The 12,497-nt window shown below is 62.5% G+C and overlaps 1 protein-coding gene across 1 annotated transcript in view; it reads right to left on the bottom strand.

The window, feature by feature from the left end:
* Nucleotides 1-4,622: 4,622 nt before the first annotated feature.
* TPO (thyroid peroxidase) overlaps nucleotides 4,623-12,497 on the bottom strand; it is a 45,024-nt gene continuing 37,149 nt past the window's right edge. Inside the window, 4 exon segments of the mRNA XM_025927434.2 lie at nucleotides 4,623-5,017; nucleotides 5,971-6,003; nucleotides 6,005-6,094; nucleotides 11,217-11,316. Of these exon segments, the coding sequence (XP_025783219.1) occupies nucleotides 4,945-5,017; nucleotides 5,971-6,003; nucleotides 6,005-6,094; nucleotides 11,217-11,316 (296 nt within the window). The 3' untranslated portion in view covers nucleotides 4,623-4,944.

The following is a 12,497-nucleotide window of genomic DNA, read 5'->3' as shown; positions in this document are numbered from 1 at the left end:
TGTTTTCTAATTTACGTGTTACTGCGGGGAGGGGGGTGGTCAAAGCTTTTACAAAATTCTCAGATTTTTTGCTTTTAAAAACATGTTTGATAACGGATCACTGGTTCAGACAGCAAGGCCGTGCGGGTCCCGTGGGGAGCTCCGCGGCAGGGGCTTCACGAGACCTCGGGGTGGCCTGGGGACCCTCTGTGGGCACCGCAAAGCCATCTGCTCACCGGATCCCCACCTCCTGCCCCCTTGCCGTCCCTGTTCTGACCTTCACTTTCCAGCCCCGAGCCCTGTGCCCTCACCCGCCCGGTGCAGAGGTGAGAGTCACAGTGGAGCCCCAGCAGCGCCGTGTCAGCAGAGGCCATTTCCTGGGCTGTGAAATAGACTCTCCATTCGGGGAACCAGGATATGCTCTTACGAGGTCCTGCTTCCTCAGAGGTTTTCCTTCCCGAGGACTTTTCGGGTGAATGTTTTTCTTCATATTCTAGGCCCGAAGCTTTGAGAGGAGGCAGTGATGCTCTCCAGGGAACGAACTTGTCCCTCAGGTGCTGGGGGAGAGGTGGCCCTTGGCCAGCGTGGCTTCTGGGACCCCCAAACTCACCCCCCGCCCTCTTTGCTACCTCCCCCATGATAGCCTATTCTTTTTTTATAAATACGTTGTTTAAATTTTTTTAGTGTTTATTTATTTTTGAGAGAGAGAGACAGACAGAGACAGAGTGAGCAGGGGAGGGGCAGAGAGAGAGGGAGACACAGAGTCCCAAGCAGGCTCCAGGCTCCGAGTGGTCAGCACAGGGCCCGATGTGGGGCTCGAACTCATGAACTACGAGATCATGACCTGAGCTGAAATCGGATGCTTAACCGACTGAGCCATCCAGGAGCCCCCATGACAGCCTCTTCTGAGGCGTGGAAATAATATCAGTCATTTGTACTTCAGTGAGAATTAGGACTAAAATTTCAAGCCAGAAGTTTCCACCCTGCCTTGTTACAGCAAGTGTTGTATGGTGCGTCTTTGCTATCCTGAAATGAATCTCACAGCTAAAAGAACTTATCTGCACAGTTTAAAAATCAGCACAGCGTCCTAAGTGTTGTATGAAGAAGAAGAATTTTGGAGCAAACCATTTAACGTGAAAAGGATTATCCGCAGCTGCCCAAGAGGTCCTGCTATTGGCTGCTGTTTTCTGAGGAAGTAACGTAGGCCGAAAATAAGTAACATGACATTCAACTGAATGTCGTCAATGCTTTTTTATTTCTACTTCACGTCTTGAAATGAGGGATAAAGGAGTATCTTTATAAAAGTACACAGAACCGCAGCAAAACGCAATCACCCCAGACGCAACCCCGTGGGATGTGTGACCGAAGAGCCTCGCACGGTCCAGAAATGAGGAGGAACTTTGGCTGGGGAGACAGGGTCCTGATTTGCTTCATGAGCTCAAGACACGAAAACTGTGCAGAAAACGCTCTTGTGTTTCGGAATGGACCGCTTCCCCGGAGTTGGGGCCCGGTGGGGGGGGGGGTCCTGAGGCGGGACCACCGCCTGTGCCCTCCCAGCCCCCATGAGACCCCGGCCCCGCCGACTTCCCCACACCCGAGGTGGGGCCTCCGGCTAACAGAGGCTGTTCTAATGCTCCTTTGTGGAATCCACCGGAAAGAGACCCTGCCCCCACCCCCCAGCCCCAGGTCCCAGGACCGCACCCGCTCCCTCGTCCAACACCCCTCCCTCGGGTGGGTGGAGGGGAGGACGGAGAGATCAGCGACGTTCCAACACTTCGAGTGGAATCCCAAAGCCCTTGCTTCTCCGCTCAGCTCCGTCCGCAAACGCCACCCGCTTTTGCAGAGCCCTCCAGCCACCTATCTGCACAGTCCCCGTGAACGAACCAGCACTAACGTCAGCCCCGAGCCACCGAGGGGCAGCCGGCCGTCCCCGAGGCAAGGAAACGCAGGGCCGGGTGATGGGCGGGCACAGACCGGACCCCGTCGGGTGCGAGCAGGGCTGAGCCGGAGCCGTGGGAGGCCGGCGGGTCCAGACGTGAGGCGCCTTTGCGGGGGCCCGGCCGAAGGTGTGCGGATGGCCCTGCTCACCGGCTGGGCTGCTCTTGGGTGGGGGCGCCCGCCCGCGGGTATTCCTGCCCCTCGCTGGGGAAAAGCCGCTTCGACAGCACAGTGGTGGCCGTTTCGTGGACCCATGCTCAGCACGTGTGGGCTTGAGCCTTGGCTGTGTCATCGGCCGTCACACTCTCACACTCAGTGGCCCCTGGGGCGGCGGGAAGGGTGGGACGGGACACCGACGCCCCCTTCTGGTGGGGTCACCCCCTGGCCCCTACCTTAAGGGCAGGAGGCAACGGCACAGGGGCAGGGCTTCTGAGCTCACTGTGGACACCTGTTCTTGCCAGAGGCCCTCCCTCTGCTGTCACTTGCCCTCCCGCACAATCACCGCCTCGTTGGGACCCACCCGGGGGGGGCATGGCGGGGACCCAGGGGCCTCTCCCAGCTGTGGGCGTGCTTTGACTGGCCACGGAAAAAGAAAAAAAAATCGAAATAAACAGAACAAAAATCCCCCAAGACCAATAAACACAAACCAAAACCCCCCAAAGTCAACCCTTTTTCTCTGACACCGAAAGCTGCTCTCGGTCCCACACCCACAAGGAAATGAATCCTGCCAAGGATCTTAATTGCTAAGGGTTGGGATCCGCTTCCACCCCGACTCTGGGCGTGACCTCCTCCAGCCTGGCCCCAGATGCGAGCCACCCCGACAGGACAGAGCCCAGCACCGCGGCCGGCGTCCTGGCCAGGGACTGGGGAGCACACCCGGGTCCTGCTATTGCTCCTGGTAACTGGCACACCGCTCAGGAGAGCACGGCAGCTGGAGTCCGGAGCGGGGCTGGAACCCTCAGGACTATTCTCCCAGATACACCTGCCTCCCCCAAGGGCTGTCTGGGGGTAACATGAGGTGCAGTGGGCGCCTGGAGGTGGGGACGCCTGGAGGTGGGGACGCCTGGAGGTGGGGGTGCCTGGAGGTCGGGGAGCCTGGAGGTCCCGGCGCCTGGAGGTGGGGGCGCCTGGAGGTCGGGGCTCTTGGAGGTCAGGGTGCCTGGAGGTCGTGGCTCCTGGAGGTCGGGGCACCTGGAGGTCGTGGAGCCTGGAGGTCATGGAGCCTGGAGGTGGGGACGCCTGGAGGTGGGGGTGCCTGGAGGTGGGGGTGCCTGGAGGTGGGGGCGCCTGGAGGTCGGGGCTCTTGGAGGTCAGGGTGCCTGGAGGTCGTGGCTCCTGGAGGTCATGGAGCCTGGAGGTGGGGGCACCTGGAGGTCGTGGCTCCTGGAGGTCGTGGCTCCTGGAGGTCGGTCATGAAGCCTGGTCTTGCCCCACGGGGGGCCCTGGTCGGTGGTGAGGCTCGCCCGGGACGGACGTGTGCATCGGAAGGGCCAGTGAGGGGCGTCGGACCGAGAGCCGTCGGGACCGCGTGAGCTGGGCTTGTCCTTCGGGCTCATTACTTGTTCATCAGCACCGCCTACGAGGCCGGCCCCACGCGCACAGGCCCCGAGGCGGGAAAGCCCAAAACAAGAGCCTGGAGCGGAGGCCGCACACGAGTCGCGCTGTTGGTGGCTGGCTGGGACCCTGAGGGGCAGCAGACTGTCCATCCGTGTCCACCCATCTCCTTACAGAAACCGCTCGGAGTCAGAGCCTGTCCTGAAGGCTCTGCCCACAGGCCGGGGAGCATGCGGTGTGCAATGTTTGTGGGTCCACTACGCCCCCCACGTCTGATGGTGAGGGGGCTCTGGCCGGGGTGCTTGACTGTGGCTGAATCGTCGTCATTAACTTCATATTAACAGCAATGAGAGACTGGGGACACAGGAAGACCCAGCACCCGTGGGGAATGACAGAATCCACAGGTTCCGAACGCCAGGGCCGTGGACGTTCGGCAGTTTCCTTGCCGTGTCCTCCTTCCCGGCGCGTCGTGAAGAGGTGTCCAGGAGTGTGTCCCTCAGTCACTAACTCCCCAGGTTCCCGGGCAGGTGCGTCTGTTGTCTTCCCATCTCCCGGCTGGGCCCAGGGGGACTGGCCACCTTGGAGGGACCCGGGCTGCTGCTTGGTCGCTCGGTGTGGAAAAGCGGGGCGATGACAATAACTGTTTTGTGGGGATGACCGGTCCCCCGACGCCAGCAGGTCCGGGCCTTAGAGAGCCTCCAGGCTGTTGCCTGAGTGAGGGGAGCTGGGGGCAGGCGGCATGTGTCCAGAGCGGGGCCGGGCCCCAGGACACCGTGCCATCGACCCCTCGGGGCGGGGGTGAGACAGACCCCGAGAGTCGCCCTGCTTCCAGGCCCGCCCGGAGGAGGGCAGCCGGGAGAGGACACAGGCGCGAAGGCCACCTGGGCACAGGACACTGGAAAAACGCACAAGCAGGAAACAGGTGCGCCGGTAGGAAGCGGGGTGGAAGGAAGAAGACAACAGCCAGGATGAGAGCAGGGAAGATGATGCCTGAACGCAGTGGACACGGCGCCTCCCCGTCTGTCCGGCTGGACGAAGGGGCTGGTGAATCCCCGTCCGGGAGCCCCAGGAGGAGCCGGCAGGCAGGCTCACACACACGCACAGCCAGACGGTTCACACACACGCACAGCCAGACGGTTGTCAGGGGAGGATTTATTTGTCTGCCCTTGAGTGTCACTGGACCACAGGCCAGACAGGCCCTGATGTGGAAAACAGCCTCGGGAGTGATTTGGGGAACACAAAACCATTTTGAAGCCTCGAATGCCCCGGTCAGTAAACTGCAGGCCTACTGTCTTGTGTCCCGTCCCACAAAGGGGCAGCACACATGTGTGTGACACGCGGCTCTGAGTGTTCAGAAGCAGCTCGCTTCCTGCAGGACGGAAAGGCCCGGGCCGTGTCGTCTCCAGGGTGCACTTCTGCCCCAGATGCCCCGAGACGGCCGTGCGCTCCCAGGAATCAGCCGGAAGCAAGTCCTCACGCGGGGTTTCCAAGCAGGCGCCTGTGGTTACTACCGGCAGACGAGGGTCTGCGATCCATAGGCCGGGTCCTGTGGGAGACAAGTCGCACTGAGCACACGGACAGACGGGGGACCCGTGTCGGCCCTCGGGTCTCGGCCGGGCTAATTAGGGGTGCAGGTGTGCAGGGAGCATCTCCAGGGACAGGACAGCGGGCTGTTGCAAGGGCCTGCCGACCGCCTAGGTCTGACAGGTGCAGGGGTGCGAAGTGAGTTTTTAAAAAGTCTTACTTATGTTTATGCAATCTCTACACCCAATGTGGGGCTCGACCTCATGACCTGAGATCAAGATCCGCACACTCTTCTGAACCAGCCGGACGCCTCTAGAAGTGACTTTTTAATGCATCTGTTGAGGTCACACGTACAGAGTAAAAACAGTAAAAAGCAAGTCTAGATGCTACTTACAACTATTCCTTTTTTTAAAAAGTACATTTAGGGGCACCTGGGGGGCTCAGTCAGTTAAGTGTCCGACTTGGGCTCAGGTCATGATCTCGCGGTCTGTGGGTTCGAGTCCCGCATCGGGCTCTGAGCTGACAACTCGGAGCCTGGAGCCCGCTTCGGATTCTGTGTCTCCCTCATTCTCTGCTCCTCCCCCGCTCACGCTCTGTCTCTCTCTCTTTCAAAAATGAACAAACATTAGAACATTTTTTAAAAGTGCACGTAGAAGTCAACGTTTCCTTTCAGCTCCTGTTCGCTGGCGGCGTCTTGAGCCAGTACCTGGGGTGGACGCCCGCCGTCAGCCCTCAGTTGGCACAACGAAAGCGTTTCACGGCTTCCACTCTGGCTCACCCGTTCTAATTTGCCCACGCTTTTTAAAAAGTAGGTTACCATTTCACTAGTTCACATTCTCCTGTAAATGTGGTTTGTGGGAGAAAACACACAGGCAGATGCAGAATGGGGAGGACCGGGCGCTGTGGGGAGCACCTCCTGGTCAGAACGGAAACACCTGCCACGCGGGGACCCACGATCGCCTGGTGTGCACCCACCTGCCCCGCGCCCCGAGTGGAGGCACCAGGCTGCGCCCCCGTTTCCGGGGATGTTCCAGGGCCCGGCTGGGAGGCTCCTCCTGTCTGCACGATGGGCAGTGAGGATTTGCGGCCCGCGTGTGTCCTGTGGACAAGCACACACTGGTTACGACTGTCATTCCTCAGAGGGACCCCAAGGGCCCGCCCCACACGCCGTGCTGCCACTGTGACTGGAGGGAGTGTTGGAGCACCGGGGAGCCCCCCCCCACAACCCCGACCTCTCAGGGGAGGAGCCTGGGCGGCATTACTGAGACAAGAACGTTCTCGCACGGCGTGGCCTGTACCGTCCTCGGTCAGACGAGGGACGTCAGGAGGCCACAGAGCGGGGCCAGCGCCAGCCCTGCGGCCGCAGCCACCACACCCGAGCCCCGTGCTGCCACCCCTATCTGACGGCACTTTTAATTCGTGCAGAAACGCGTTCAGAAACTCACAATCCGTATGCGGAAAACTGGGATTACGGGCAAGACCCCCACTCCCACTGACGTTACAATTCTCACGCTCACTGAGAACGCTCTGCGTTTGAACGTGACCGTCTCTGACGTGCTGCGTGCGCCTCTCCTGCTGGGGCCAGTCCTGGCCGTGGCCCCCCACCCCACAAAGCAGGGGCGTCCCCAGCGTGGGACACAACACCCTCCCCAGCAGCTGGGGGCACAGGCGTCACAGGGAAACTAGGAAATGCCGCGGGACGAATGGACGTGAGCACAGGACGCACTGGGCCCTCGGGCGCAGAGGTGGCCCCAGGAGGAGGGGCCGGTCCCAGTGATGTGCGTCTACGTGGATATGAAGACAGACGTCAGCCGAGCCACCTTGGTTTGCAGCTTGGGGCGCCGGGAAAGGAAGGACCGGTGGTCGCTGAGAGGCAGAAGGACCAGAGACCTGGGCAGACGAGTCTCACGGGCTGTGTGCCTCAACCTCCCCTCCCCCCCACCTCCGCCTCTGCCCGCGGCCCAGCTCTCCCGCCGGGTGGGTGCCCCAGGGGCGTGGGCATGTCCGCCACGGATCTGGGACAGCACAGCACGTGGCCACCACTTGCCAGGAGGGGCCGTGCTCTCTGGACCCCTCTGTCTGGGATGTGTGGCTGCAGGCGTGGGACAGCCCCCTGTCAGAACCGCACGTCCCACGGAGGCGGGCCCGCTCCCAGAGACACCCTCTCGCCGGCACCTGCCCCGGGCCCCCGGGCGTTCCGCCTCCCCGTTCGCCAGCCTTCCGCTTGTATCCTCTGTTTATCCTGCCATTTCCACTGGAGCTCCGGTCCCACAATCCATCTCTGCCTAACGGCGCTGGGCACGCGGGCAGCCGTGAGGGCCTCAAGGGACAAGGCGGTGGTGGGTTCGGTTCACACGGTCCTTTCGTTAGAAGGTCGCTGCGGTCAGCTCAGAGTGGGAACATGCGTGTGCACGTGTGTGCATGCGTGTGCAGAACACTCACACCCCCCGACGGCCGCACACAGGCCACCACACCAACTCCCTTCGTCAGACTTCATGTTCTCGGAACGGGTAGTTTCACAAACAGGTTTTCAGGGAAAGAAAAACAGAATTTTCTGTGGACAGAGCATTAGAGCGGACTGTTTCCCTTTCCATCCTCCTTTTCGTTTGTCACGGAATTATGATTCCAACGTGTTCCGTAAGGAGCAAGCAGGAAGCTGGCTCACGGGTCCTGCTCCCGGGACGTGGGGACAGACGGGACTGGTGAGGTGGCGGGAGGTGGGAGCGGGCTCTCAGGGAGCCGGCTGTGTGGAGAGACAGGAGCGTGAGGCTGTGAATGCGGCTTTCTGAGCCCAGCCTCCTCCTGTGGTGGGCGGGTCACCAGGACCTGAGCGAGAGTGTGGGGAGTGTTGGCCATCCAGGAGGAAGGTGTCGCTGATGGTGAGTCAGTGAGGACTCAGCAGGACATTCAGACACGTCCTCCACCCGCCAGCTGTGCCCGCCGCATGGGAGTCCGTCATCCCCGTGGTCAATTACGACGTCTCCAGGACTCAGGACATGACAGCAACAAGCCTTGGGGGGACCACCCTCCCTGGGGTAGCGTGGGTGAAGGCGTCTGGTCTCCTGGAAGGAAAGCTCTGGGAAGCCAGCTGGGCACTTGTTCCTGCGGGGTCCCCTGTGCCCGGACTGCAGAGGGCCCAGGGGAGCGCGGGACAGAGAGGGAGCCTCGGATTCGGCCCCTGGCCTGGCTGGAGCGGAGGCAAGGAGGCCCCCTGCCTACACCCTCTGGGAAGTCACTGAATTTGCTCCGTGGGGAGCAGAGGCCAAGACAGGAGGACAGGTGTCCCAGGCGTGTGGCCAGCCGCCACGCGCGACACTCGCTCCGACCGCGCAGCATGCTGGAGGGAGCCAGGCGAGGCCACCCAGCCTGGCGGCAGGGGTTGGGCGGGAAGCAGGGGCCCAGGTGCCAGGCGATTGTGGATCATGCACACAGAGCCGTCCGTGTGGGCACAGCCGGACTCTCCCTCTCCCCGCGCTGAGCGCCCACTAACCAGATGTCCCAGGAGGGCTGCCCACCGGGAGCTGAGCCCCCTCCCTCTGTTCCCTATGTGGGTTCAAATCCAGAGGACAAACTCCCCCTTTCCAAGCCTCCCCCCCTTGCTGGGAGGACCGAAAACTGGGAAAATTCAAGCTGTCGACCAAAGCAGTTTCAGGTAAAAAAGGTGAAAGGCCTTTGGGACGTGGAGGGGAGTGGACCCCGCAAGTGGAAAGGGCGCTTCTGGGCGTGGCAGGTCTGCAACCCCTCGTGGCTCAGGGTGTGGCTGCCTGGTCCACACGGCGGCCCCGGCCGTGGTCTGAGCCCGGTTCCTGCGTGAACTGCCGTCCTGTTTGCAAGTGAGCATCCGCCTCGAGCCGCTCGGCCGAGTGATCTCAGGTGTTCTCCCGGCTGCAGTCGGCCGTCAGGCTCCGGGGATGCTTCCCCCCAGACTTCCCGGGAAAGGTGTTCGTGGGGCCGACGGCTGTCAGTTTCTTGGTGTGGGGGCTACAGGCGTAACCCGGTGACCAGGGCTGGTGTCTTAACGGCAAAGTTCGCAAACACAAAATCGCATGTTCGCACTCAATTACGGAACGTCAGCTGCTCGCCGCGTGACACTGGGCAGGTCGGGAGCGGCGCCCAGCCCGTCTGGCGGTGTTTGCTGACGGCCCCTCGAGTTTCCGCTGCTCTGCTGACTTAGCGGCTCGCTGCGGGCGTACTGGCGCCAGCGTCCGCGCCTCTAAGAGCAAGTGATTCTCACAACAGGTTGCCGTCTTACACCTGGAGACGCTCCGTGAACCCGACTCCAGGGACTCCCCGCCAGGTAAGTGGGGGGTGGGGGGCGGTGAGCGGTCCGTGACCAGTCAGAACAGCCCTGAGGGTGCGACCACAGTCGGGCCAGAGTCAACTAGGAGGAGGCAGGGGCAGGAGGACAGGCCCCGGCCCCGCGCAGCCCCCCGGGTTCCCGCGGCTACTCCACGGCCGGCCAGCCTGGGCAAGTGACACGTTCCGGAAACGGACAGACCGACACTATCCTACGAGTTTCTGGGGCTTCAGCAACACCGTGCGGCGGCCTGGGGACTGGGCAACGGGAATCTGCTCTCTCCCTGTTCTGCAGTGTAGACACCCGAGGTCATAATGTCGGCAGGGCTGGTGAGGGACCATCCGCTCCAGCCTCTCTCCTGCTTCTGGGGTTTGCTGGAGACCCTTGGCTTGTAGACGCCCCGATCTCTGCCCTCGTCTCCACCCGGCCTCTCTCTGTGTGCGTCCTTGTCCCCATCCCCCTTCTGTGAGGACGGCAGTCCTGCTGGGTTGGGACCACCCACTGCAGCATGACCTCATCTCAACTAGTTTCATCCACAGCCACCCAGCTTCCACATGTGGTCACGTGCCGAGACACCGGAGGTCGGGTCTTCAGCGTGTGACCCCGGGGGACGCACGTCAGCCTATAACAAAGACTCAGGTGACCGACAGAGAAGTTAGACGAGGTAACAGCTAAATTTACCGGCCCGCGTGACCCGTGATGTCTGGGTCTTCCGTTCACGGTGACCTGAAGGAATCCCTCGCGGTATCGTCTGAACTGCGGCAAACGTTAGTTCTGTCGGACGTTACGAATCTGCTGCAAAGCGTGTCCTTTAAAAACCACTATACCAGACACACAGTGAACTCTTCAGGGACAGAAGTCGAGGCAGAGGTGGTCTTGGAGCTTAAAGGATACGGGTGCCGGGTCTACCAGAGCATCTCGGCGGGGGGATGGGCGGAGGGGGGCCGTCACGCTAGGGGGGGCTTCGCCTCAGCTACTCGGGACAGAAGCAGGGCTGTGGCTGGCCTTGGTCGGTGACACCCGTGGAGCACAACAGTGGCCTCACAACGGTGACACCTGTCTGCCGTGGCTATTAGGTTTGGCTGTTTAAAACCTGCTTCTGCAGGGTGTAGGAACACGGGGAGATGTCCCTCTTCAGGTCAGGGGCAGGCGTCTCTGAACGTGTCGGGACGTGGCGGGAGCCACGGAGGCGCCGACGCGTGGAGGTCACCGCATCGCTGGAAGACGGGAGAGACGCAGAGCAACGCGGGAGCCGCGGGGGCCGTGGGGTGAGGCCTCGGGGCCGTGGGGCGAGCGGCAGGAGGGACAGACCGCGGGAGGCAGTGGTGGACGAGGTGCGGCAGACGCGGGTGTGGAGGGGGCGGCCAGACGGCACGAGCAACGGCTTCGTGCATTTTACGCACGTGAGAAACTTCAGCAAGAGTCTGAGCTTGACTCCTGAGAGCTGCTAGTGAGAGCGGCTCAGCGGCGCGGACCCATCTGCCGCAGACGCCCAGATCTGCCTCTGAGGCCCCACCACACTGCCAGGTTCGGCGTAAAAGTCCGACTTCCCAATTCCCAACTTCCCAGGAGTCGGCCCTGGAGTGGCGGATGTGGCTGAAGACAGGACCCTTGTTCTCTGAGAAACCAGGGGCGGGGGGCGAATCTCGGCTCCTGAGAGAGCATCCTGCAACCTTGTAACGTTCCCAGAACCCCATCCCCGGGGTCTCCGCCCACAGACACCTGACTCCCGGGGCGTGAGGGCCATTGTCCCGCTTTCCTTGTTTGAAGCGTCATCAAGAACCAGGAAGTCTAATGCTTTGTACAGAACAGCTCTGGGGACGGAAGGGCTTGGGGCACTCACCCTCTACCCTGCCCCTGAAACACAGCAGCCTTGCCCGCGGGGAGGAAATGGCCTCCCTGCGGCGGAAGAGCGGGGACTTACCACCTGCAAACCACCGTCCAGGTGAGGCCTGCCAGGCCGCCGACGAGCAGGGCACCCAGCGCCACGGAGACCCAGGACGCCTTGGGGAGCCTCCCGGAGTCTGAGGAGAAGGAGGGGGTTAGCGAGCCGGCCTGCCAAGCGTGCGGCCGGTGTGCCCTGGAGCCCGAGCCCACCCTGGTCCCGAGGGGGCCCGCCTCTGCTCGCGATGGCGTGGTGCACCTGGGGGCACAAATCTGCCCGAAGCTGCCATTTCCACAGACGGGCACCCCCCCGATGTGAGGTGCAGGGAGAGCTGGGGAGAGCGCGGGGGCGCCTGCCCTTTTCCGGGAAACAGGCCCTCCCGCCAGGACCGACAGGCAGAGACGCGTGAGCCCCGTGGAGAGGTGCTGGGGACCCCGCGTGCTCGTGCTGCGCTCACAGAGGGGCCGAGCGGGCAGGTGGGGGAGGTGCAATGTGACGCCACGAGCTCGAGCCCTCGGCGCCCCTTCTCGCAGAAGCAGGTGGAGGCTGAACTCGTTCCATGGTCGGAGCCCCGAGGGGGAGCCGTGGGGCCCCGACACAGCAGGCGCCCAGCTACGGGCTGGCCGTTCATTCTGCAAAGAAACTGAGCAGGGTTGATGGGTGCAGACCGGAAGGGGCCGTGGCTGGACGGGGGTGACGGGGGGGGGGCCGCAAGGAGTCGCCGGGGACGTGCAGGGCTCGGTGACGGGACTCGGGAAGTGCCCGGCCCACACCTGACTTCCACCTCCCCATCCCAGAAGCGGCGAGAGAACAGGTGGCCTCTCCAGACCCGTCGCCTCCCGGGTCTCACCACCTGCCCAGGGCGCGGGCGTCTCTGCCCGTCCCCCGCCGGCTCCTGTGTGGGAGCAGGTCCTGTGCCTACGTGTGGGTCATCCCAGGTCTGCTGGGCTCAGTGCCGGCCAAGCAGACACACGGGACCTGTGACTCTTCGATCCCACTGAGTTTTCTAAAATGGCCAAGAACGGACTTCCCAGACGCATCCACCGCGGTCTGTGGCCTGTCACCCTGCGTCAAGCCAGCTCCTGTGTGGGAGGGGCCCCACCCCACCTGCCTGATGTCCACCCGGCCTCGCCACTGTCCCCGGCCTCAGCGCGGCTGCACGCAGATGGGCCTAAAGAGGTAACTGAGGTCGAACGAGGTTGTGAGGCCGGGCCCCAATCCCGTTGACGGGCGTCCTGTGAGGAAGGGACATCAGGACGCAGACAGCACAGGGAACCAGGTGAGGACGCGGGAGGAGATGCCACCCACGGGCCCGCCGGG

Source organism: Puma concolor, chromosome A3 (genome assembly GCF_028749965.1).
Source record: "Puma concolor isolate L17-30 chromosome A3, mPumCon1.1.hap2, whole genome shotgun sequence".
Classification (NCBI taxonomy): Eukaryota; Metazoa; Chordata; class Mammalia; order Carnivora; family Felidae; genus Puma; species Puma concolor.
The sequence above is the reverse complement of the archived record's forward strand: the minus strand, read 5'-3'. Positions and strand labels throughout refer to the sequence as shown.